We start from the raw sequence: 25294 nt of genomic DNA on the forward strand, positions 1-25294 counted from the left end.
TGCAGTTGTGTTATTGTTGCTGTTGCTGTTGTTGTTGTTGGTGGTTATCAATCGATCGATTAGCCAACTGATAGGTTAAAGTACTGCAACAACATCATATAATACACACACATACAAACATACAAGCATACATATAAAAAGTATAGAAATCGATAAATACCAGTGCATGATGTCGGTTAACTTTATGATTCCTTCTTGTTTGTCGACCAATAATTAAACTGATGTATTAGTCCACTGGGATAGAGAGATAGCGAAAAGGAGACAGAGACAGCGGAGAGAAGCGCATTACTCATATAAAATGGAATTTCATTGTTGTTTCCCAACTCACTCACTCGCCCGTTCCAATACTCATTTCTCATCAATTTTGATTTGATTTTTTTGATAAATAATAATTTGTGTTATATGCGAGAGAGAGAGAGAGAGAGAACTGAAAGACCTCTGATAAATTTTTAATTAGTTTTTCTCAATGTGTGTGTGTGCGATGATAAATGAACAAAAACAAAACATTATAATTCAAATTACAACAAAAAGAATTTGTGTTAAAACTATTGTTTCAATTGTATTCGCTTCATTCAATTCTGATTTATTGAAATACCCAACAATGGTCGACGGGATTATCCAGATTTAGTATTCACATTTAAGTTAATTAAGATTAGGTGCGTCTCGTTACAGTTGGTTGGTTTTAGTTTGTTATTGTTTAGTTCAAAAGTGAGATCATCTTTAGTATATAATTTTCTTTATACTTATGTGTGTGTGTTATTTACCTTCTTTTCGTTGATGATCTGCCTCCATTTTAAGTTATTTTCTATTTTGAGATATCTCTGTGGCATTGCCTGCCACGCCCCCTTTTATATATGAACATACATACATGCCATATTATGTTAATTTTATTCATGCTAAACCACAAAGGTTTTCCCTCCAAAATTTATACACAGAAAGTTTGCTCTAAGTTGAGAGGTGGAGTAGGTTGCTTTGGGGGTATGGGGTATGTGGATGTGGGTGTAGTGCGGGGTGGGTGGGTGGTTTATAGATGTGATAAATTGCATTTTGGCCACAAAAAGTTTTCTCGCATCATTCCCGTTACCTGATGTTGTTGCCGCTGATGTTGCCTGAGGGCTAAAACAGTTTTTTAATTGATAGAAAACCGCAACGGCTGAAAAAAAGAGAGGTCAGAGGTTTTTCACACGAAACTGTAGAACCGATGAACCGACCAAACATCCCAACAACCAACCAACTAACCAGCTCATGCATTGCCAATGGCCAAATGCAGACTCTGTCTGTTGACTGCTGCTTTTATAGCTAGCCAACTCCTCCTCTCTTGAATTCAGATCTAAGTATTCCCTCCCCCCCACTATCTCTCTCTTATCTCACTCACTCTAGAATATTGTCTAACAGTCTATTTCTTCTTATTCTTTTAGACATATACCCAAGGCCAAAGCAACGGCTATTGCAGATACGCCTGAATTGAAACGCATTGCTGAGAATACAAAAATCCAATCGAATGTGAAGTATCATGCAGACTTTGAGAAGGCCAAAGGCAAATTTACACAGGTCAGTGAGATACCTCCTTCAGTCCTCGTACATATGTACATTTATTTGTATTATATTCCTTTTGTATATAACCGTATTAATTGCTTGTTCCACGGACAGGTGGCAGATGACCCGGAAACGCTGCGCATCAAACAGAACACGAAGCACATATCGAATGTGGCATATCATGGTGATCTCGAGAAGAAGGCAGCCATGGAGAAGCAGCGCGGTTCGGCAGAGGTTTCCGATAGCAGCAGTGAGTAGACATATACAACAAAGTAAATAACTAACCAATCCACCAACCAACCCACCAACCAACCCACCAACCAACCACTAGTCCTTTCACTCTCATCCCTATATAGTCTGTGTGTGTAATATGTTAAAAGCTTTTAAATAGTTAATTTAAATATATATATATGTACACTTTGTTGTGATTTAATGTGTAAATAATTGCCAATTGTCGTCATCCGAATGTCATTAACTGTTGCTCGCCCATTTATGCATATCATGAGTGCTGCTACTCGCTGCTGGTTACTACTGACGACTGCTCCTGCACAGTGCTTCAAACTAGATTTGTATCAAAATGTTCTATGCAATTCGATTTACACGTAAAAACTAAGAATTTGTTTGAATTTACCTTTTAAAACTAAATTAATTTCGAGCGTTAAACTAAATACTTGAAATATTTGCAATTATGCACTTCTTGACTTATTTGACCTAATTTGAAAAATTTCCTTTTGTTCTTTCTATAAGAAAGCATCAAATATGCCTATAAACATTTTGTGTTCTTCTTTATTTATTGTTTTGACATTTTAACTGCAAACAAATATAACTAAGACCACTGTAGCAATTTGGCTTTTGTGTTGTTATTTTCACATATTGAAACGGAGGAGACGAACTAATTAAAAATGGTTTTTCAATTTGATCACATTAATTAACTCTTATCTCATGCAAGAAAAACAAATAAACCAACAAGACACGCACAATAATAACCACTGTGACAACCACCAACACCCAACACCCACCACCCTCCATCTATCCCCTACCCACCACCCTTAATACCACCTCATCTCACATCTGTCATACAACACATATTGTCATTAATATTGATTATTGTTCATTCGTTCGTTCGTCTTATTTACTTTTTCTTTCTTTTTATTTTTTCATTTCATTTGTCTTTCTTTTTTCTCTCTCTCCTTTCTTATTTGTTGTTCGCCGATTTCTTTTTTTTTTTCCTTTTAACATTTATTTGTTGTCATATTTTGTGCCATCAACAACATTCAACCAACAACAACATTGTCCAACACCAATCAATCAATTGCTCATAATTTGTGTGCTTTCTGAACTACCGTTAACCTAACGATACACAACAAAACACACACACCAACCACATTTGCGCACTCACACACACCCGCACACAACTTAACTCTAACTATTGTGGAAACTGTGAAAATTTGGAAAACAAAATTATGTCACAAAAAACAAAAACAAAGATGAATCGGAATATTTCTCAGAGCAATTGGCAGCTGAACAATTCTCGCAATATGCACCCACAGCCCACTCGCCCATACCACCAGCAACACTGCATCACCACCAGCAGCAGCAGCAGCAACAGCAGCAGCAGCAGCAGTTGTACCAACAGCAGCAGCACCACCAACAACAACAACAGCAGCAACAGCAACAGCAACACTATCTGCAACAACAGCAACAGACCTTGCCACCGCCACCCATACAACATCAGCAATACAATACAGCGGCCATAACGCCCACATACCACCACCAACAACATCCACAACAACAACAACAGCAACAACAAGATCCACAACAACAACACATTCACAGGCAGCAATCACAACAGCAGCAGCAGTTGATCTATGATCCTTATGCACACTATCAGCAACCGCAGGCTTTACGCCAGCAACAGTTGCAACAGCAGCAGCATCAGCAGCAACAACAACAGCAACAAGCCATTAAACAAGCCTCACATCTGTATCCCACAGCATCGTCGCAGTCACAGCAGCAACAGTTGCCGCCATCACAGCAGCAGCAGCAACAACAACAACAACAGCAGTTGCCATCATCACAGCAACAGCAACAGCCATCAATTAACAACTACAATGATTTGCGTTCAGCCATACTTCATAATTCTCATCATCCCAGTGGCAATGCTGTTGATCACTATGAACAGATGCAACAACATAATAGCAATTCATCGCTGACAGCAGCAGCAGCAGCACAACAACAACAGCAGCAACAGCAGCAACAACAGCAACATCATCAACAACAGCAACAACAACAACAACAGCAGCAACATCAGCAATCACAACACAGCCTCTTAAATAATAATGCTAGCAATGGTGGCCTACAGAGCACCAATAACAATGGTTCCACTAGCCATCAGATGATAATGCGCGGCTCGGCAATAAATGCCGCTGGAGGTAATAGCCAAACCGATATGGGTGGACCCGTAAGGAGCAAGCAAAGTGTCGCAGGTGCCGCCGCCAGTGCTGCTCATTTGCAACAGTTGTATGCATCACCAAATTATGCTGCAGTCACGCCATCCGAGAATTCATTGAATGTTAAGCATCATCCCAGCAATGGCCATCTGCCGCAGTCTGTTGTACAGCAGCAACAGATTTTGAACAGCAGCAATATTGGTAAAATTGCTGACTATGATCCATTGACCGATGGCCCACGTGCCATGCCAAGTGCTGGTAGATCGACCACCACTTTGGTCTACAGTTCAACCGAACAGCGTGGATCCGGCGGAGCTGGTAAGTAGTGCTAGTTAGTAGAAGGCCAGGATTTTGAAGTTCGGTTTTGGTAGTTCAAGCATTATCGCAAGCGTTCGCTCGGCTCGTTGTGTGATTTTCACCACCAAAAGCAATCGACCATCATTTTAAGATCTTGTCCTTCATTTATTTGTGCTCTGTTGTGCTCCTGCTTCCTCCCCCTCTAACACATACATATAATTTTGGCATTTTGAATATTTTTATAGCAAACAGTGTATATCCCAAGAGAATTGGCTCCATACAGAATATTGATCCAGCCAACGGTATTTACGGATCCCTGAGCAATGCCGAGCAGGCACAGGCTCAGAAACAGCAACAATACTATCAACAGGTCCAAATGATGCAGCAGCAGGAACAAAATTTACGTCAACAACCATCCTATGACTCAGTGCAGGAAAAAGCAACGCGTCATGGTGGATCTTTGGTAAGAACCTACTCTCGATGTTAATTTCCTCCTTTTATTTGCTTGAATTCTCATTTCTAGCGCGTATATCGCGCCATTTATGACTACGAGGCGCAGGACGTCGACGAGGTTAGTTTTCGCGAGGGCGATGTCATCTTCGAAGTGGAATCCATCGATTCCGGCTGGATGACCGGTCGTGTGGAGCGTACTGGCAAGACCGGCATGCTGCCTGCCAACTATGTGGAGCAGGCGGTTATATAATAGGGAATGTTCTACTACTGCTGCTGCCGCCAGCAGTTTGTGGTCATACTGGTCTGCCTAATCTATATACTGCTTGTCCTAATCTTCTTCATCAATGTGTTTCTCGCCGATCGCAATATGCACACCAATCTTATGATGAGGGGTGCTGGAGGTATGCCAAATGGTGGCGGCGGCGGCGGCATTGGAGGAGGAATGATTGGAGCAGCCGGAGGTGGCGGTATACATCCAGGTCATCACAATCCGTACGATATGCATGGCTATCATCATTATAACAATTATCATCCACAAATGGATCCCAAGCAGCAGCAGGAAGCGGCACGAAAGACACCCAATCAACAGCAAGTCGAACAGGATATCTACTATTATTTCAATCATGTATTCAGAAGGCGGCGACGGCGTTAAAGAGAAAAAAAAAAGAACCACAACAAACAACGTAGAAATAGAGCAAAAGGAACAGAAGGTGGAGCACGCAGAAGCGGCGGACGGAATAAACAAAACAAAAAGATTATCTGAAAATCCAAAAAACACCTAAATTTATATACATACAGACATATAGATATATATACATAGATATATATATATAGATATATAATTTATTATATAGTCAGGCCAACTATGTAAAAAATGGAAAGAAAGAAAGAAAAAACAAAAAACAAATCTATTGTAAACTTAATTCAGTTTGAAATCGATAAACCACATTAACTATATAAATCTATAGATAATACTGAAATACTTATCATAAACAAGCCGCATTTAATCCATAAACTACACACACACACATATATATATATATAGAAGTATATATGTATATGTATTCCACAATTGCATGAAATGAAAAGTTAGAGAAAATTTGGAATAACCAAAAAAAGAGGAAAACAAAATCTTGCTAAATTACAAAGAGTCTAAATATTGGTTTTGCTAACAACTAGGGGAAGACCACCACGATCTACATACATATATTACACCCTGTACAAAAATAGTCAGCAGAAACACTTTTGGAATTAGCTAATAGGAATGAATTAAATAATATTAATAGTCTCTTAGCCAATACTAAAGTCTTTATCAATGTAATCCAGCACCAAGTCCGTCCGACTTAAAGTATTAAACTTGTCTACCATACGGCATATTTGTATAATCTAATAAGGGAAAACTCTTTCAATATTCCAATGCTAAACTTACGCACCGAGGATTGACTCCTCGGTGCGATTAGCCATTCCCCCACGGTACAGGGTTTTACCAGTCTGGCCAAATGCCGACATACTTTTTTTTGTAGTCTAGTAAGCGGCAAAAGCAAATGAAACAGAAGAACCAAGTTTAAAGAAAAAATCAGCGACCAATCAGCTAATTGACCCAGCCAAGATTTGCATTTATCTACCTTTCAGTCCTGAAACAATATATAAATAAATTTATATACAATATTTATTGATCAGTATACAAATTAATCGGAGTAATCGTAATCACACTAATGCTAATCAATTTTCTCTATATACACGATTATATACATATATGATAGAGAAAAACTAAACTTCAACCATTTTCGCAGCAATATTTAAGCTTCTAATTCAATTAGAATTCTAGCATAAACGATAAAGTTAATCAACAAAAAGATAATGCAAGCCTTTAGTGTAATATACAAAGATAGCTACCAAGAAGAAAATGGATTAATTAATTAATCTAAACTCTACTCAAAATGGTAGTTTCTTTTGTGCTTTTTTAAAGCTTTCGCGCTAAATTATCCCTACAATTTTGTCAATTTTCTCTAATTATTAAATTACTAACATTATGTTATAATGTTATGTATAAAATCCGAAGAAAAATATTTGAAAACAGCAATTTATATTTGTTCTTGTTAATATTTATATTAATTAGATAGCAAACTGGGCAAATTGTTTTGGATAGTCATAATAAAGTTAATAGTTAATAAAAAGGACTGGAATGAAAACTTTCGTATATTATATTGTTAAATGAAAACTATCGATAAATTATCTTAAACTATAAGTATAATGAAATGATAATTCAAAAAGAGTTTTTGTTATTTATTTTGAGAATCGTTTGTTTTCATCAACTCTCAGTTTCTCCATGTGTTGTTTAACTTAAAATATTGCAATTTGTTGGGTGTGAATTATTATATTTTATTTTTTTGTCACAAATATTTTGTTTAAATTCTGTTTATTTCATTTTGGATATCGAAATAGTTTGCCCTGTTTGCCCGAAAATTGGAAAATTTAGTTTATGTAAATTCTAATAATTTTTTTTTTTTTTTTTTTTCACTAAGTTTATAAAATGATATAGTTAGATATTAAATTGTTTTTCGTTTCTATATTTTAAGTTTTAGTGTTAAAAAAATGAAAATTTTTATTTAATTCGTTTCACAAAAAAAAAAAAAAAGAAGAGAAGGAACAAAAAAGAAATGTGAAAGTGAAAAGAAATGAATAACAGAACCCCATTGAAGTGCCTTTAATTTGCTAAACGTGTTTTTTATAGACAAACAATTTAAATAATTAAGCAATAAGCCGCCTAACTAACAATATAACAACATAAACAAAATGCAATGCAAAATGTTCATACATATAAAATGAATGGATCGAAACGAATTTCAGTAGGAAGAAAGAATAAAACGAATTGTTTTTGTTTAGAATGTGATTTTTGAAGGGGGGTTGATAAAAAACAGATAAGTCGCAGAGAGCAAGTCACGAGTTGTAATTGTATTTAACATATATACATATATGTATGTATATATGTATATGTATATTAAATAATTTAAAACAAATCCACTTAAACTATATAATAAAACAATAACTACAATATATGAAAAAAAAAAAAAAATACCATGCCTACAGCCAATTGCAAATTGTATTAACTAAAAAGAGAAAGAAAAAAATAAATCAATTGAAAGAAATGAATTGAATTTGGCAGTGCCAAAAGCTGCGTTTTTTTGGGAGTGTGAGTGTGTGTGTGTGGTACAAATAAAAACATTTAAACAAATACTATTAATAATTGCAAACTCTTTCTTTTTATAATTTTAATAATTGAAATTTAAGCTTGGAATTGGGGTCATCTATAAATGATTGCCTCCTCCTGTGGCGGGGTTTAATTTTTTTTTTTTTTTTTTGTTGATATCCGGAACAATTTTAAAATAACAAGACAATAAATGGGTAAAAACAATTTGAATGGAGATTGTATCTCTCTCTCTCTCGGGAGGAGTGAGACCTGGGATTGGGTGGTGGAAATTATTTAGTACCAACAACTAGATGCTCTCACTGGTCGTCGGTTCTGATTGAACCGAAAATTTGCCATCGCGTGAGTTCAGAATGGTATCCAATATAATTGTCTTTGAATTGTTAATAGTTTCGTCAAAGAATTTGGCATCTGCTAACTTCTCTTCGGTCAAATAATTCAATTTCTCGGTCAGCAAAGTGATTTTCTCATTTGCCAGCTCCAATCTAATCGAATAAAAGGCATAAGATTGATTACTTTGCATTCAAAGTAATCAATATACTCACTGATTCTTAAGATCCTCCGTTTTGTTGGTTTCATTTGCTGTATTTAGGGTGTTGACGGATTGATATTGTGATTGATTCTCAAAGCTAAACGAACCAATGGAACCGCTCAGAGAGGTGCGACTCAATGAATTGGCATACTCGGCCATGCGTTGGGTACGCTTCTTTTTATCCGATTGGACATCCAGTTCCCTCTCCAGCTCTCGGATTTTGGCCTCCATGCGACTTATGCGTGTCTTCAATTTGGCATTTTGCTCAAGTGACGTTTCGTTTTTAGTTCGTTCGGTCTCGACTCGATCGGTTAGTGTTTTATTCAGAAGCATCAACTGATTCTTTTCCACCTCCAAGGCATCCAGAATGCCAACAAATTCTTCCTACAAAAAAATGATGATTGAGATGTTCAGCGAGATTTATATTGATCGGATCCGAAAAGAGGCTTACCTTACGAAACTCACGACAGGAGAAGAGAAAGCCACCGGTAACAGCTCTTAGATCTGTTTCCAATTTCTTTATCATATCCTGTAGAGACTCCATGCAGACCTCCTTCTGCTTCATCATGGTCTGCAGCTCCAGATTCATGCCACTCAGTTCGTCCATTTGCCTTCTGGTCGTATCACGCTCCTCGGTGACACGAATCAATTCATTTCGCAGATCATCCAAACGACTCTCATACTGATGACGCTGTCGGTTTAGTTTATCGTTCATCGTATTTATATTGATGCCATTATAGTCGGTTTGCTCCTCCAGTTCCGAGGATCGCATCTTATACTTCAGCATCTCCTCATTGAGATTCTTGTTGCGCACCTTTAATGCCAGTGTGCGATTACGCTGATCATCGAGCTGTGTCTGTAGATTTAATATCTCCTTCTCCAACGCCTCCACTTTTGCCTTGTGGAGTATCTCACTTTTGCGTACGCCCGGGGTAAAGCGATCAAATGTGGCTCCACTGGAGTTGCCATCACCGCCGCCTCCTCCACCGCCACCGGAGCCGAACGAGTTGCAGTGCATTGTGCGAGGAGTTACATTTCTGGCTGTCAAATCTAAATCGGAACCCAACGGAACTGGCACATAATCGGCTCGATCGGGCATACGCTCCTCATAGGAATCCAAGCGAGCTTTTAGGTCCTGCACTTTCGTCTGAAGTGTCAGAATCTGTTGGGCTCTGCCACGCCAATTGGCCTGATTGAGATTATTGGCCAGGGTATTGATATTTAAATTCTCGCCTCCAATCTCATGCTGCAAGCACTTTTGGGCCATTTTCAATTGATTTTGCAATTCGGTGTTCTTGTTACGGGTCTCAAATAGTTTCTGTTGCATATTCGAGATCTTCGCTTGAAGATCATCAGCACTGTTCCCCTTCTTGATCAGATCCTGATGCTGTTGCATCTTGTCCTCGTTTGCCTTCATTTCCTTTTCCAGTTTCTCAATCTGCATATCCTTCTTGTTCATGCGATTCTTCATCTGTTCCAACTCGGCGCGCATTTGTCGATTCTTTTTACTCAACTCAAGTATCTTGGTTGAGGCTATAGATGAATTGCAACGCAACTCATCAATGGGCACCGAATTGAGGACATCGTTGAGCGACTCTACAGATTTCTTGAGGGCATTTATCTCCTGATTCTTATCGGATATGGTCTTGGCCAAAGATTGATTTTCTTGCTCAAACTCAACTAATTTCTTTCTTAGCTTCTTGGCTTCGGCTTTTGGCATCTTGGGCTTGCCAGCTGTCGTCGAGACGACCACATGGGCTGCCACGGTGCTAACGGATGAATTGCAATCGTCATGCTTGCGATGGCGTGTCGAACGTTCTCCCTTGATGTGGCCCTCCTTGGGGGGTAAACTATACTCTGTGGGAGGTCCTTCCATCATTATAGATCATAGATTCAGAATATCAGTTCAAAATATGCACCAAATTTATGCATTAAATTTGTGTCTCTGTGTGTTTTTGAATGTTTTAATTATCGTTGTTTATTTTTATATATTTTTTTTTTCTGAAAACAAGTAGTAAGAAATTTGGTTTGAGAGTTTTGTTAGTTATATTTTTAATTCATATAAAACTGAAAGCAAATGCAAAGGTCGAGTGGCTAACTTATTAGTTATATATTATGATCAACCAAAAAAATTTGAACAAAATGTGTTTTGAATAATATATATTTCTCAAAGCATTCTACTTTCAGCAGACCTGTCAACGGGAAGTGTATGTTATTGAAAATATTCACCAATTTAATGTTTAATAAATTTAAAAATAACGTTTTAAGCTAACATAAGCTTTAACATGAGCATCGTGAGGGACAATGTTAAACTAACAGAGCTATGTTACATTACTCAAAATGAGTCGATTGTCGATAAGTCGATAAGTCGGCTTATGCTAGTGACGTGTTAGCAGGCAAAATATAAATTAAAAACCAAAATACACAAAATGGATGGTTTTATGATGGTAAATATTGAATTAATTGACAATAACCCAAGCTTAAGTGATAATTGATGACATTCGTTTCATAGGATATTATCAAGGGCATGTGTATTATGGATAATGACGGCAACCGCATCTTGGCCAAGTATTATGACAAAAACATTCTGTCCACGTTGAAAGAGCAGAAGGCCTTTGAAAAGAATCTGTTCAATAAGACACATCGTTCCAACACCGAAATCATTATGCTTGATGGTCTCACCTGTGTCTACAAAAGCAATGTCGATCTCTTCTTCTATGTCATGGGCAGTGCCTACGAGAATGAGTTAATTCTGTTGTCAGTGTTGAATTGTCTATATGACTCCATAAGCCTGATTCTCAAGAAAAATGTGGAGAAACGTCTGGTCTTGGAGAACCTGGAGATCATCATGCTGGCCTTTGATGAGATCTGTGATGGCGGGTAAGTTGGCCTATGTATATGAGCAACAAATAAGATGACGTTCGCTACATATCTTTCTCTCTCTCTCTCTCTCTCTTTCTCTCCCTCTCTGCCATTCAATGTGTTGCATGTGTGCATTTCCTTTAGGATTATCTTGGATGCGGATCCATCGTCGGTGGTGAAAAGAGTTGATCTGCGTAATGATGATATACCCATTGCCGAACAGACTGTGGCTCAGGTAACTAACACCTTAAATGGCCTCTTTTGGTAGTCCTCGTATCCATTTAGTTCTTCATAGCACTTCTCGCTCTTTGACAATAATAATGTGCTCAATAATATATATACATGTGTATGTCAAGCTCTCGATCAAGAACAGAACAAAGTATATATACATACGTAAATGTATATGAAGTTCTTCTATATTTAAACTTTTTTTTCATCCCCGTTTTGTTTTCGTTTGTTGTCTTCCAAAAATGTACAAATAAATGAGAAATGAATTTAGTTCGTTTTGTTATTTTTTGATTTTATCATTTGTCACATCGTCAGTTGCATTAGCTTAATTGATCACTGAAACCGATCTCTCGGTCTATATATATATATACATATACATATGTTCTTGGTATGTTATCTATTTTTGCAGGTTCTACAATCGGCGCGTGAACAATTGAAGTGGTCCATACTAAAATGAGGAGCGGATGCAATCACCGATGTTGTCGCAATACATTCGATTTTCCAAAAACTATTTCCGCCTAGATTATAATGCCACATATACATTTATACATACATATATATATATATACGAGTATATTTAACTAGAATGAGAATTAGTTTACTTTATTTCTTTGTCTCTTTTTTTTTTTTGTTGTTTTTGTCTATTTGGAGGGCGTTCACACTTAAAGAAACAGAAAAAAATAAGACTAACAAATTGTAAATTACCGAAGTTGAGAACGAACCACAAAATAAAGTTTACTGTATGTATATTATAAAAAGAAAAGAATTAAATTCTTCTTAACCAATTTAATGTTTATCCTTTGGTCAGGCCATACATCATTCAATCCTCTTTAAATGCTCCATATGATAAGATCGAGGAAACATTGTTTTCAAAAGTGTTTTAAAATCAATATATTGAGCTAAAAAAGTGCATTAACATGTAATAAACAACCCGTGTAGATAGTGTTTAGTATTTCTGTCTCTGTCTTTTTCAATATGTGTAACTTCCATACTTTTAACACTTGTACAATTTACACACACATATACGATATAGCCTTATCAATACAGATTTGGCATATACAGATCTTCTTTGTCTAAACATTACGAGAATGTTGTTAAACTTTACGAAATTGATTGAAAATTTAGTATACAACTTATATCTGTTCTGAGCTGACATATATTTTGGCATTATAATGTCTTTATATACCAATTGAAAACTGTTAACTTTAAGAACTGAGACACAAGACATAGACATTAGTAGAAACTCGCACTCTCGATAAGTTGATTAACAACTTTCAATTAGAAAACTTTCAAAAACACTTCTATGTAGATTATAAATTATTCATATTGAAATCTATTCAAAACTAAAGTGCTACAGATTAGCTACAATTTATGGAAATATTCATTTGTAAGTAGTTTGAAGTAATTTCCTTTTTTGTGTGATTAGAGTTCTATGGCGGATATTATTTTTCAAAATTAATTAAATTGATTAGTTTAGTCAAAAGCCGATTCATTCCTTCTAATCACATGATCATTGTTTCATTTAACATATGGTTTCCCCTTTTTTCGTTTCGAATTTCTACGAAATCTTAACTGATTGGGCTTATCTTTATGCCAATCTGAAGAGTATATTCCATTCCTTATACATATGTATGGTTATTGTTCGCCTATTTAATTGCGATCAACTAAAACGAGTTACATCTTGAGTAAAGCAAATCCAATGTAAATATCACAATTATGAAACTGATAACAAATTGTGCAATCACAATTAAAGTTTTGTAATGCCGCAGTATAAATCTATTGGCATATATACTTACATATATCTGTGTATATCTACACATGTATTTTTATAGTAAAAACGCAAAATCGTGCAGTTATGAAAACGAGTCGCAATATAATTAATAAATCCTAGAGCAATAAAAAACAAAAGAAAATGCTACCGATAGCCACGTGAATTGATCGTCTGCTGGGAAGCCAAAGATCGTAACCAATCGATTTCTATCATACACTCGGTGGGTGGTTGGTCCCTGTGAGTACGTGTAGGGGTCCGGGTCCTATCATAATGATCAAGGGGTTGGCCAGACACTTGAGAACAGAGCGGGGCTAAAGAACTTCAATACAATTTTTTTTTTTACTTTTTACAATCTAGATCATTAAAAATCGATTAATGTATGGGTCTTAATCTCAACATCTTTATGAATGTTTTTAATTATAGAATTATATATACACACATACATGTATATACTACTCAAGCATGTTGTTTTTCGATCCGTTAAGAATACTTCCAAGTGCATTTGCTCTCGAGAAACTAAATAAAATTTTTAAAACCAACCAATTTTACCAACCACTAATACACATGTACATACATATTCGTAGTTAGTTGTTTAGTAAGTAAGTATGACATTAATATTGATCGTTTGAGCTTAAACGATTTAGTTATATGGCATTCCATAATCTAGCCGGTTGTTGTTCAATTGTTGTTACACAAAGCAATCAACATGAATTGAGGAGTATGGAGATGGGGATGGGGGTGTCGAGGGGATTCACCCGTTTCGGAGCAGTTCAAATAGATGGACAGAAGAAGAATATATTGCGCATCGATTCCACGACCTCCTATGCTGCTCACCACGAAATTGATTTTCACTTGTTTTCCACTACTCATCGATGTTCCCATGAACCATTAACGTGCTCTTTAATCAAATGCTTGTCAACATTTGCAAAAAAAAACCAAAAAAACAAAGTACAAAAGAGACATAATAGTAGGTAATAATAAAGTTATAGTACATTTACCCCCCACGCCTTTTTTTTGTGGTGTTTTTTTTTGGACTACTCCAGAGTTCTACGGCGTTGAGTTTATCTGCTATTTGTTGTCGAATTAGACAGCACAACGCAGCTGAACAGGTTGACTTCAGTTTGAGCACGGTGCACGGAGCTGAAGCATGGATTGGGGGCATTAGGGAGTCGGCTGGGTGTTGGAAAAGCAGGGGTTTATCTCGTGCCCGATCACATCATCTACATCCATCACAATCAACCAAAACAACAACAACAACAACGATAAAAAATTCCCTGCCAACAAAAATATAAAGTGACAATATCACAAATATTGACACTTATGGATTGGCCTGCGTCTAAATCACGTTTCTCACATACCTTTCTACTCAAGACCTATATTAAGTGATTGCGTAAACCTCAAGCAAGAAGTCTCGACCTTGTCTAATTAATTAATGTGTGTGTACATCCACACTCCAAGTCATAAAGTACAGTTGCCATTAACTAATTTAGTAGTTTTTCTCTCTCTTTTTGTGGGCGTATTTCTTCTTTCATTTTGATTTGCGACACGTTTAGCGAACACTCGAAGAAATTCTTAAAGATTCTAAACTGAAACTTTAAGTTTTGAAGTCAGCAATGAAAATCCTATAGAAATTCCCATAAGAAACAAATGATGTTTTTGGAACAAAATATTTAAATTTTTTCAAGAATATCTTAGAAATTTATGACCTGACTTGAATTTGATTGAAATTAAAGGATCTTTATCATTTATATGTTAGATTACTTTCTGTCCTTATAAAGCCTTTATCATTTTTCTCATAGAACACCCTATCCTTAGGATGGAAAACCTTCAGCAAGTCTGGTGCTTGGATTTCAAAAACTCTAGCAAACTTTGCTTGTTTTTCGTTTGTCCTTGCAACTTAAATGTGGGATATCAATAATGAAATCTTTTGTAAAGGTTTTTATATCGCAAGTTTTTTTTTGTCAACTTACTTGATAATTATCAAAATTTTGCCCGGCGACTTATATATATCATTTTTCTAAGTGAGTGGAATGAGTTGGCACAGAGACCAGACCAGGTAGATGTAGGTATGGGTATGGGTAAGGGTAGGTAAGAGGTGGGTATTATCAATTACTCGATTACCTTTTCGTTTTTTTCATTTGGCTGAGGTGCTATAACTTATTTGGTGATTAGCGCCATTGATCCGACCACCGCCACACCACCTAACCACCCACCCACCCACCTGCCCAATCCAAAATCGCAAATAAAATTTATGATTGCGCCTCCGAAATCTGATTTATATAACATAAACACATGTATTAGTGTATATATGTATGTACATAAATTGTTTGTTTATTGGTATTTAGAAAAGTACACACACACACACAAACACTTAGACTCCTCTTCTCTTCTCTTTATTATTTTGATGGTTCTTGGTTTTGGTTTTGGTTTTGGTGAGTGGGGCTTTAGAGAGTTATAGATTATTGGTTTTAGCATTCAGTTAGTGTCGCCCACCGTCTCGTTCGATCTACGTGTGGAATTTTGAGATTCCATTCTAGTTTCGGTTTTTTGTTTTTTTTTTTTTTTTGTTCTTTCTGTTTTCGTTCGGGTTAATTCTGTTTTTGTGTGCTGATTTGATTTTTTGCTGATTTACGGAAAAGGCTCATCTGGCATATCGAGTGGGTGGAGGCGGGGCGGAAAAATAAAATCTGATACCAGGAAATGAATGGCGACTTGTTTTTTAGGTCTGTATGCAATTTTCTAATGAATTTCGATGTTTTGTGGTGTCTGGTAAACAAATTGTTGAAATTGTTGAAATTCCAGAAGCATTCGATGCAAAAATTCCTACAAAATGATATTACATTTTGTGTACTGTTTTTTTTGTTTTCTAGTTTTACGATCTTTGGCATTTAATGATGAGTGTCAATTAGTTAAATTCGAATGAAATGCTATTCAAGTTACGTGTCCGATAAGATATTATATGGTATAATACTAATTTGCTTGTGACTAAGAAATATCGAATATACCAGTCACTTTATGATTATCAGACAATACTAAGGACACATGGAAGCTTCCTGAAAACTGCATATACATATGTACATATATAGAGTATTCGAACAATGACTTAAGCATAAAGCTCAAGAATATTTTTTTAAATATTCATTATCTTAGTGAATCAAGTGACTCTAACAACTTTTCGGTAGGTGGGGGGGCTTTGAGTCCTAATAAAATGTAGTATTGTTCACATTTCTGGTTATTCGTTTTTGTTGCTTTTTTATGATTTTCTGTTAAATGGTTAGGAAAATTTTCGCAAATAGATAATAATTGTTTGACGACATGCCCATGAACGGAGACGAAATAAATAAATGAACTCAAGTGACGTGAAGTGTGTGCGAGTGTGAGGATCTTAAATCGGCCCAGACCCCAAAGCAAATAATAAATGAATAAAGTAATATATGTATGTACATACATATGTAGAATGGGCATGGGCAAGCAATGCCAACCAAATTGTCAAATATTGTAAAGAACATTGACTCAATCGACACGAGTGACAATTTTTACAGAAAGTATTGTGAAATTGTTCACAATCAAAGAGAGAAATATTCCCTATTGTCAAGGTAATGTCCACTCAATAGTTTCACTTAATTATTCCATTTTAGGTAGCCTTTAATACGTATTACTTAGTTAGTATATGCTATGTCGCATCACCTTTTGAGTGGCAGACAAAGTACTTTAAATTTACTTTATTCACTACTTTAGTGCATAACAAGAATACTTCAAGATGCCAGCTGCTAAGGGTTCTATAGGCTGATCGATAAATCACGTATACGCAGCGTTGCTGCCCTTAACGAAAACAAATACATCGTCGTAATCAATGGTATAGTAGACTCTGATCTCAAGTACATACATATATTCGTATGTGTGTGTGTGTGTGTGTGTAAATTGAAAGGATCCTTCAAAACAGGTGCTCTAAATGTGTGTTTAACGTCTGCAATTAAAAATAATTTAATTAAGAATCTTATTGTAAGTACAAACTAATTAGTTTGTATTTTCCTCAGTGCCGGACTTAAGGCCTTAAAGGACCCAGCATGCACAGGCTTTCTCAAGCACTTTGGCGGCGATTGATGTTAAACCTTTTCATACATAACTTGGTTATTTCACATTCAATTTTTAAGAAATTTGGTAGGCTAACAGATACTGATAGCAAATATATGTGTTATAATTTTAAATGCAATAGAACAACTTTTGACAGAGATACATACATAATTAAGGACAAGTATTTATATTTAACGACTGAACATACTTATTTTGGGAAAACTAGCCTTAAGGCTCTTCTATCTGTTTTATTCGAATTTGGAAACAAACTCGATCTGCCTGCATACTACTTAATGGTCCTTTGGCATCGTAGACAAGTCAATGGATTCCAAATCAATCTAGATTTTTCTGTATTATACGCCTAAGAATGGGCCTACTGGGACTACTAAGATAAGTCCGTCACCGATTGTGCTATAGTATATTCAACGATTTTTATATAATGACATATCGGTACTCTTAAAAGTCGGTCACTTCTTATCTGACCAATCTTAAACAAATGGTTATTAATAGTCAAGATCTATAAGTGAATGTGAGGCATTACTGCATAACAAGAAAGAATTCTCTTCTACATTGTGAGCGTCTACTGTATCTATATAGAGTTCATTTAAGGACGAAAGCTATTTCATAATTTGATTGACTAATCAATATCAATCAATCCCCATACTTTTTTTCTTTTGGATAATCGACACGTTTCAAAAATGACAAAAGAAAGGTCATTCCCTTTGAAGCTTTTATCAACAAGTTATAAATTTACTTTAGCTTGACTTTGACGATTTTTGAGCGGCCCCCTGCCAATTTTATACCCTTTGGTCAGCTATATACAACACAAGCATCTTCGTCCATATAATGTCTGATTGAAATCGGATTGCTATATCAAATGGGTATAGACAGTTGAATGAACTGTAGTTAGGGGAAAGGGTTAAGGGTTAAAACTTGTAAGGGTATACAAACATTGGCATGACTGAGGTTAGCCAGGCCCTCGCTTGTTTTCTTTTTTTGTTAAGGCACATTCAGGTATGATATATGGTTTCGTTGTGGTTCAACGTTTTTCAATATTGTTTCAAGAACATAAACAAAATGATGAGTGCCTTTAAGACGATTGGCGAGTGGGAAAGGGAAATCAACATTGACATTGCGCAGAATAACACAGATTGAATTGAACTTGGTAACTCGATGGGGCAAAGGGTTTAAGGACCGACCCTGAATTGTGCTTGACAACAACAACAACAAGAAGGAAGAGAAATCAATTGAATCTCCCATTAACTCGATCGATTGAAATCAAATTGTATCGAAACGTTGCTATGTGGCGGCCTTCTAATATTATGGTATCGGGGCCGACTTAAGCCTCCAACAAATTTATGAGCCCAGAGAGTGGGTCAAATCCCCAGGCGCCTGGTGACGAGATATCTCTCTATCGGAGGGCTAGTGATAAGCTCGCTTGCATATGATGAGGGCATGTGCCCTACACTCACAGGGTAGACTGTTTTAGGGGCCTGGTACATACATATTTTAATTAGACTCTAGTCTGTCAAGTGTTTTTGCTGTTGTTGTTTTTCTTCGTTTTGTTGTTTGTTTGTTTGGAGTGCAAACACACTGTGCACTGGGATAATAGTAGATGAAAATCAGCCCATTAACAGGTGTCTCCTGTTTAGCTAAATGGCCAGTTCTTTTCCATAGAAAGGTTGGGCAAGGTGTCAATATGGGGGCGATGGGTGTGCGCTGTCTCTCTCTCTCTCTATCTCTGTATCTGTCTGTAATCCTCAAACAAAAAAAAACTGTCTATCAAGTGCATTACTATCAATCTATCTCTTTTTCTCCTGTTGTCTGTGTTTTTGTCTGTTGTCAAGGTAGTGCAAGGTACAATTCCATTGCAAAGTGGAACAGTGGGACAAAATGCGGCATCGCTCAGGCAGTTCACACTTGAAAATGTCAAAGCGAAAGGTTTCCTTTTCAGTTTTAGTCGTTTTTGCTTTAGTTTTGTTTTTGCGGTTCGATATGTCAAAATTGGCAGGTTCATGAGTTGGCAGCTTTTTTGACTAATATGGGATAGGATGGCAGGTTGGAGGTTGGAGGTTGGAGGTTGGAGGGAGTACAGAGTGAGATGGTGATTTCGTTGTTCCGGCGTTCGTCCGGGGGTTCGAGGTTCTCAGCGCTCTATTCTTCGGGTCGCCTTTTCACTCTCATTCAACGCCAAGCACCTGTACGTGCGTGTTCGTGTGCGTGTGTGGTTGATTTGTTATCTTATCATTGTATTCTTACTTTGAACACCCGTACAAGCAATTAACAAACGATTCGAGATTAGTCCTCTGTACCTCCCTCCCTACCTCTCTCTCTCTCTCTCACGCTGCCTTTCCCCATTGTACTCTTTGTGCCATTCAAGTGCTGGCGCTCAGTCTCCCGCTCTCAACTCTTTTACTCTCTTCTCTCTTTTTTTTTGTTTTTGCTCTCTCGCTCGCTGTCTCGTTCGTTTTTGGGGGCTATCTCTAGTGTGTCACTTTTTTGGTTGGGGGGCTAACTGATATTTAAGAAAATGTTCCGTTAGCTGTGACTTTCAGTGTTGTGAGACCATAAAACGGTGTTAGACGTGTCGCCGGTTAAAGATCAACGATCCCCAATCAACGGATCCTCCCTATATATATATATACATATATATACCACAACACATTTTTGTTTTTTTGTTGTTTTTTTCTCATACATAAAGCAAATGGATATTATTATTGCAAAAAGCAGTAAAAGAAGTGAAATCAGAACTCAAGTGCTCAACAAATATCAAACAATATAACCCAAGAACTGTCAATAAACTAAAGGAATTTCAAGCATTCATATTTATCGCTAGGATTCCACAGTGCAGTGAACTAATATTAAAGCAAATTACAACAATATTTGCAGAAATCACACAATTTTCTACTTAAAACCACCAAAATTGATAAAACAATAGAAAAAATGAAATTAAGGTTAGTCCAACTAGATTGTGAATAATACTATCTAATCCCAGAAATCGATTCGAAACACTTGATTTCTTTAACAAAAAGTCGAAACATAAATATGTATGAACAAAAGCAATTGAGAAACTTATTCTTAGAGTCGTTTCTATTCAAACCAAAAACTGATCTTTTAACATTTAACATTAGGCCAGGTTGGGTATAGCCGATCCATGACCCTGGCTACTCTTTTATGTCTTAATATGTTGAGCTTAAAGCCTTTGGACTAGTTAAATATATTGTCCTTCTATAATGAAAATAACGACTAGGGACTAAAGAATTTGGATCTATACTTAAAATCAGAATGGCTCTTTATACAATTCCCATTTACAACTCCAAATCAAATTACTCATAGTGACATTCCAATTAGATTTTCCAAGGAGAATGTGGATGAAATTGTTAAAAGAAATCATTACTTTTTCACATGTTTTGGGTGGCCAAAAACGTTTCTTTCACAACAAAACCCTTCAGAAAACAACACAAAAACTAAAACAAAAAATGAAATTACCCAAGTATTGGTATTAGGTTAAGACTTCAAATCAGCATGATAAGTTAAAACGCTTGACAACGACGATTCAAACAATTCTGTTTCGACTGGTTTTTGTTTTTTCTTTTTGTATACAATATCAGTATCAGTAATACACCCACACACACACACACAATTTGGATGATAATATTCGATTGACCTTTTCAAAACTCATTTCCCGATTTAAGCCCATAACTTTGGCTCCTTGGCTTCTCTAAATATCGCATGGTATAACAAATTAGTCACGGGCTATAGTTAATTACTTCTTGCCTGAATAAATTATATTGCTTTATGGTTATTTGTTTAGATTAGCAAGCACCTGTCCATCCAAAAGTCGGCAACTAAATACAATGTGTTGTAAATTTGTTTATTTGTTTTTAGCCATTAAAAAAATTACAAAAAAAAAATGAGTTACTGTATTTTTACAGGCCTTCCTTGATTGAAATTGAAATTGTGTTGCCAAGACTAAGCGCCAAATGGAGGTCAACGACTGCCGGGTATTTATTTTCTTGTAAAACGGTCATAATCATGGCAATGATGGCAATATCAATAACAATACATATGTATATATATGCCTGTATATGGGGGTTTGACCAGGGTGACGAAGAGGGCAGTTAAAATCAAGATTTAGTTAAGGAAATTGACGATAATAATGCACGCACATAATTGAAAAGGAAATTTCACTGACTCATTGATCTATGTACGTGCTCCATAAATGTTACCTTTCCATCCGTGGTAGGTTATGGTTATTCAAAGACAAGCCCTGCCAAAGTTCCCCCCAAAATTGAAAAAAATGAAATTGTAAAACCAAATTCATAGAAATAGTACATAATTCATAATTCAGGTTTCATCATCATTTTTTTTACACCCACTCAGTTGGGCAAAATTACAGAGAGAGAGAGAGAGAAAGAGAGAGAATCCGAAGTTAACGAGTGAGCGCCGCCAATTAACGATGCCTCAGTTCTGATAAGGTTTCGGTTATTTTACCCCCATATCTTGAGTGGCGGGCGCCCAAAATATTCTGATAAGACTTTCAAGTCTCACTCTCTTGCAAGGAGCACGAGTTTTTGGCAATCGCCCAATTAGAATTGCCCCCGTTGTAAAATAAAAAAAAATTTAAATTGCAGGCAAGGCGCCCTGCCCACTCGCTTTGCTTTCTTTAACAAATTGATATCAGATCGGATCAATAAAAATCCCGATATATACCTATATACCAAATATGTATTGCAGTCTAAAGTCTGGTTAGTCTGGTATTTAGGGTCATATGAAAAATTTTCCATATACTAACATACGATAAAAGCTATTGCAAGTCTTATCAATTATGGATTATTATTATGGGAATATCTTAAAGACGATCCATATGAGTTCCCAATAGGATGAGACAGATGGGCCCTAAAGTATGCAATATATTGTGTGAGACTACGTAAGATGATCTATAAATAACGTGGACCGTGGTAACTAGTTCATTATCTAGGCCATCTAAAAGCTACTACCGCTAACTGTATGTATATCTCTTCGGCATTGATTTGGTATCTGTCGTCCTACATATTTGCACCTTTATATAGTAATGTTAATGCTTTAATTAAAGTTTGTACTTCAATGGGAGGAAGGGTAAATGATGTTGTAACATTTTGCCGACACTGCGTCAGATAGACCAGACCCGACCAGACCAATTCAGACCAAATCAGACCAGGCCAGCCAGACAGTATGTTTTATTAGTAATTTTTTTCTTTTATTGGTGTGCGTATGGGGTAGTATTTGTAATAGCCCAAAGGCTGGGACCCTCTCTCTCTCTTCGATCTTCCAGCCACCAAGGTTGAACTTTTCTGCGGTTTTATCTATTGCGTTGGCGTTGGCGGTTTCGGTGGTGTGTGATTTTAATTAAACATAACAACATCGTATCTTTGGTTAGAGTTGTATGCAAACATTTGCACATTTCTATATATAGATGCCAAGGCAAAGGCATCTCTCGCTCTCTCTCTTTGAGACAATGTCGCATTTTTCCTTAGAAGTCAGAAGTTTTGTTTTTTTTAAGTAAATTTGCTTTTCTTTCTAACCCGGTTTTTTTTTTTTGTTGTATTGTTTTCTTTGCAGACTTTTGCGCTGTTTGCGCCAACAGCCAAAACAAACAACAAGACCCATGCAGCAGGAAGAACTCGAAGTGGTGCGTCATCATATGATGAAGGATATGCAAAAGAATAACACGGATATGCCAGTTAAGATTCTCCTACTGGGCACAGCCGAATCGGGCAAGACGACAATTATCAAACAGATGAGAATATTGCATATCAATGGATTTACTGATGAGTAAGTACACATTTTAAAATGTCCAACTTAATGTTCGAGTGGCAAATGCTTACACATTTCATTCTCTTGCAGTGAAAGACGTGAAAAGATTCCTGAAATCTATCAGAACATCCATGATTCCATTATACAACTGGTGCGACAAATGACCTTATTGGGTATTAGCTTTGGCAGCCGGAGTAGCGAACGAAGTGCCGACTATATTCTATCCCTGGACTCATTGGCCCCCGACTACATGAGTGAGGTAAGGCAAGGCGTGACAGGAACTCTGCATTAGAAGTCTATATCTTATCCAAAGAAAACAAAAACGAAAGACAAAAAAAAAAAACTATGCACTTAAGCGTAAAGCCATTTTTTTGCTGTCGCAGTTAGGAAAAGGAAAAAAATATAAATGACTTTGAAATACTTGAGGCTTTGCGTCAGAAATCGTGTGCGCTATATGTAGCCAGCCAGTCAGTCACTCAGTCAGTCATTCAGTCAGTCAGATCAATTGATCGTGGTTTGTGCTTATCTTTGATTGATTGGATGTTCTAAAGAACACAAAAACAGAACAACAGCAACAACAACCAAAAACTTTCCTAAACAAGTGTGTTTAGGAGGTTTGAGTTAAGGCATTTCGTATCTACATACTTTGCTCTGAAAGATTTGCAAAAAAATAAAACCAACTATGCACTTTCGTCACTAGTGTGTGAACTTTCCTCCTTACCTTAATATTATACTTAGTCTTACTAGAGTGATTCATTGTAGTCAGTGGCGGGCGATAAGATATAACTTTGTTTCATTCATTCATGAAATCTTTATGAGTAATATTCAAAATAAGTCAGAAAACATAAAAACATTTGGCTAACTGATAATATAATCTCTTCTATTTACAGGAATACTGTGATCATGTCATGGCCCTATGGAATGATGTGGGCATACGTTCATGCTATAATCGTTCAAATGAGTTTCCCCTGCTGGATAGTGCCAAATAGTAAGTTTAGACTTGAAATCACATCGACCCCCGAAACATACAAAGTTACTAAATGATTGTCTATCTCTTTTTATTTTCATTAGTTTTCTGGATAATTTTGTGAGAATCAGCGATATGGATTACATACCCAGCACTGAGGATATTTTGCACAGTCGGAAAATTACAACTGGCATATCACAGATCACATTCCGTGTCCCATTGCCCAAGAGTTTGGGTGGTGGCGATCAGGAATTCCGTATGTACGATGTTGGCGGCCAGCGGGATCAGAGAAATAAATGGATTCAAGTCTTTGAGGGCATACAGGCTGTACTTTTTCTCATCTCGTGCAGCGAATTCGATCAGAATTTACGCGAAGATCCCACCCAGAATCGTTTGCAGGAGGCCCTGAAATTGTTTCGCGCCGTTTGGCAAAATCGTTTCCTATCCTCTGCCGGTTTAATTGTCTTCCTCAACAAGTATGACATTATGGAACGGAAAATTCGTGCCGGCAAGCATATTGTTGACTATTTTCCCGAATTTGAGGAGTTCCAGAGTCGTCGCCAGCAAAATAATTTATTTGATGAGAGCGATTGGACGAAAATGTTTATAAAACAAAAGATGGTGGATATCACCCAGGAGCCGTTTAAGCGGAATTCAAGGAATCAAACGGACTACAGCTCAACGGAGAGGGAATGCTATTATCATTTCACAGTTGCCACAGATACACGATGCATTCGTGATGTGTTTAGCGATGTCCAGCAGATGATACTATCCGAAAATGTCTCGGGCATGGCCCTATATTAGTTCGAGATTTCCAAAATCAAAAAAAAAGAAAATACCCCAAACTGTGATCTAACCGTATATGAATTAGATGCTAAGTAGTTCTTATGTCCGAATTGCATATATTCTCATTAAAACTCTGATCAGATATCATTCTCATTATTATTCTATATGTACGTATGTATATGTATACATATGCTATGCAACTAATCGTTAAGTTAATAAAACAAACACCCAAAACCCCAGAAAACAAAGGAATGGAAATAGCAAAAATGTTGTTCTGAAACTTTTTTTCTTTATAAATGAATCAATAATACGTACTCCATGAAAGTAAACTTCT

General features: G+C 36.6%; 5 protein-coding genes across 11 annotated transcripts in view; 4 read left to right on the plus strand and 1 right to left on the minus strand.

The window, feature by feature from the left end:
• The window catches only part of Lasp (LIM and SH3 domain protein Lasp), a 32903-nt gene extending 27917 nt beyond the window's left edge, over positions 1–4986 (plus strand). For 3 of the 6 annotated variants that reach the window (XM_068294033.1, XM_068294034.1, XM_068294032.1), the window contains 5 exons: positions 1419–1551; positions 1651–1786; positions 3024–4304; positions 4529–4746; positions 4807–4986. In XM_068294033.1, the coding sequence (XP_068150134.1) occupies positions 1419–1551; positions 1651–1786; positions 3024–4304; positions 4529–4746; positions 4807–4986 (1948 nt within the window). The remainder of the gene's footprint in view (positions 1–1418; positions 1552–1650; positions 1787–3023; positions 4305–4528; positions 4747–4806) is intronic. The other 3 variants (XM_068294035.1, XM_068294036.1, XM_068294037.1) reach the window with 3 other exon arrangements.
• Positions 4987–4992: 6 nt separating this feature from the next.
• On the plus strand, positions 4993–5436 carry LOC137580115 (class E basic helix-loop-helix protein 22). Its single transcript, XM_068294039.1, has one exon. The coding sequence runs from the start codon at positions 4993–4995 to the stop codon at positions 5386–5388; it is 396 nt and encodes a 131-aa protein (XP_068150140.1). The 3' UTR covers positions 5389–5436.
• A 2544-nt stretch (positions 5437–7980) lies between these two features.
• Positions 7981–10523, minus strand: LOC137580113 (coiled-coil domain-containing protein 13). Its single transcript, XM_068294038.1, has 3 exons — positions 8928–10523; positions 8490–8860; positions 7981–8429 (listed from the first exon to the last, which is right to left on the minus strand). The coding sequence occupies exons 1-3, from the start codon at positions 10353–10355 to the stop codon at positions 8234–8236; spliced, it is 1995 nt and encodes a 664-aa protein (XP_068150139.1). The 5' UTR covers positions 10356–10523; the 3' UTR covers positions 7981–8233.
• A 304-nt stretch (positions 10524–10827) lies between these two features.
• zetaCOP (COPI coat complex subunit zeta) lies at positions 10828–12153 on the plus strand. Its single transcript, XM_068293787.1, has 4 exons — positions 10828–10923; positions 10989–11356; positions 11483–11573; positions 11976–12153. The coding sequence occupies exons 1-4, from the start codon at positions 10906–10908 to the stop codon at positions 12021–12023; spliced, it is 525 nt and encodes a 174-aa protein (XP_068149888.1). The 5' UTR covers positions 10828–10905; the 3' UTR covers positions 12024–12153.
• Positions 12154–15888: 3735 nt separating this feature from the next.
• Galphaf (G protein alpha subunit f) lies at positions 15889–25227 on the plus strand. 2 transcript variants are annotated; one of them, XM_068293839.1, is made up of 5 exons: positions 15889–16060; positions 23013–23225; positions 23298–23466; positions 24098–24195; positions 24279–25227. In XM_068293839.1, the coding sequence occupies exons 1-5, from the start codon at positions 16038–16040 to the stop codon at positions 24976–24978; spliced, it is 1203 nt and encodes a 400-aa protein (XP_068149940.1). In that variant the 5' UTR covers positions 15889–16037; the 3' UTR covers positions 24979–25227. The 2 variants fall into 2 exon arrangements, with proteins under 2 accessions (XP_068149940.1, XP_068149941.1); XM_068293840.1 differs by lacking the exon at positions 15889–16060 and adding an exon at positions 19992–20365.
• Positions 25228–25294: the final 67 nt, after the last annotated feature.

Source organism: Drosophila tropicalis, unplaced genomic scaffold (genome assembly GCF_018151085.1).
Source record: "Drosophila tropicalis isolate 14030-0801.00 unplaced genomic scaffold, ASM1815108v1 contig_805, whole genome shotgun sequence".
Lineage (NCBI taxonomy): Eukaryota > Metazoa > Arthropoda > Insecta > Diptera > Drosophilidae > Drosophila > Drosophila tropicalis.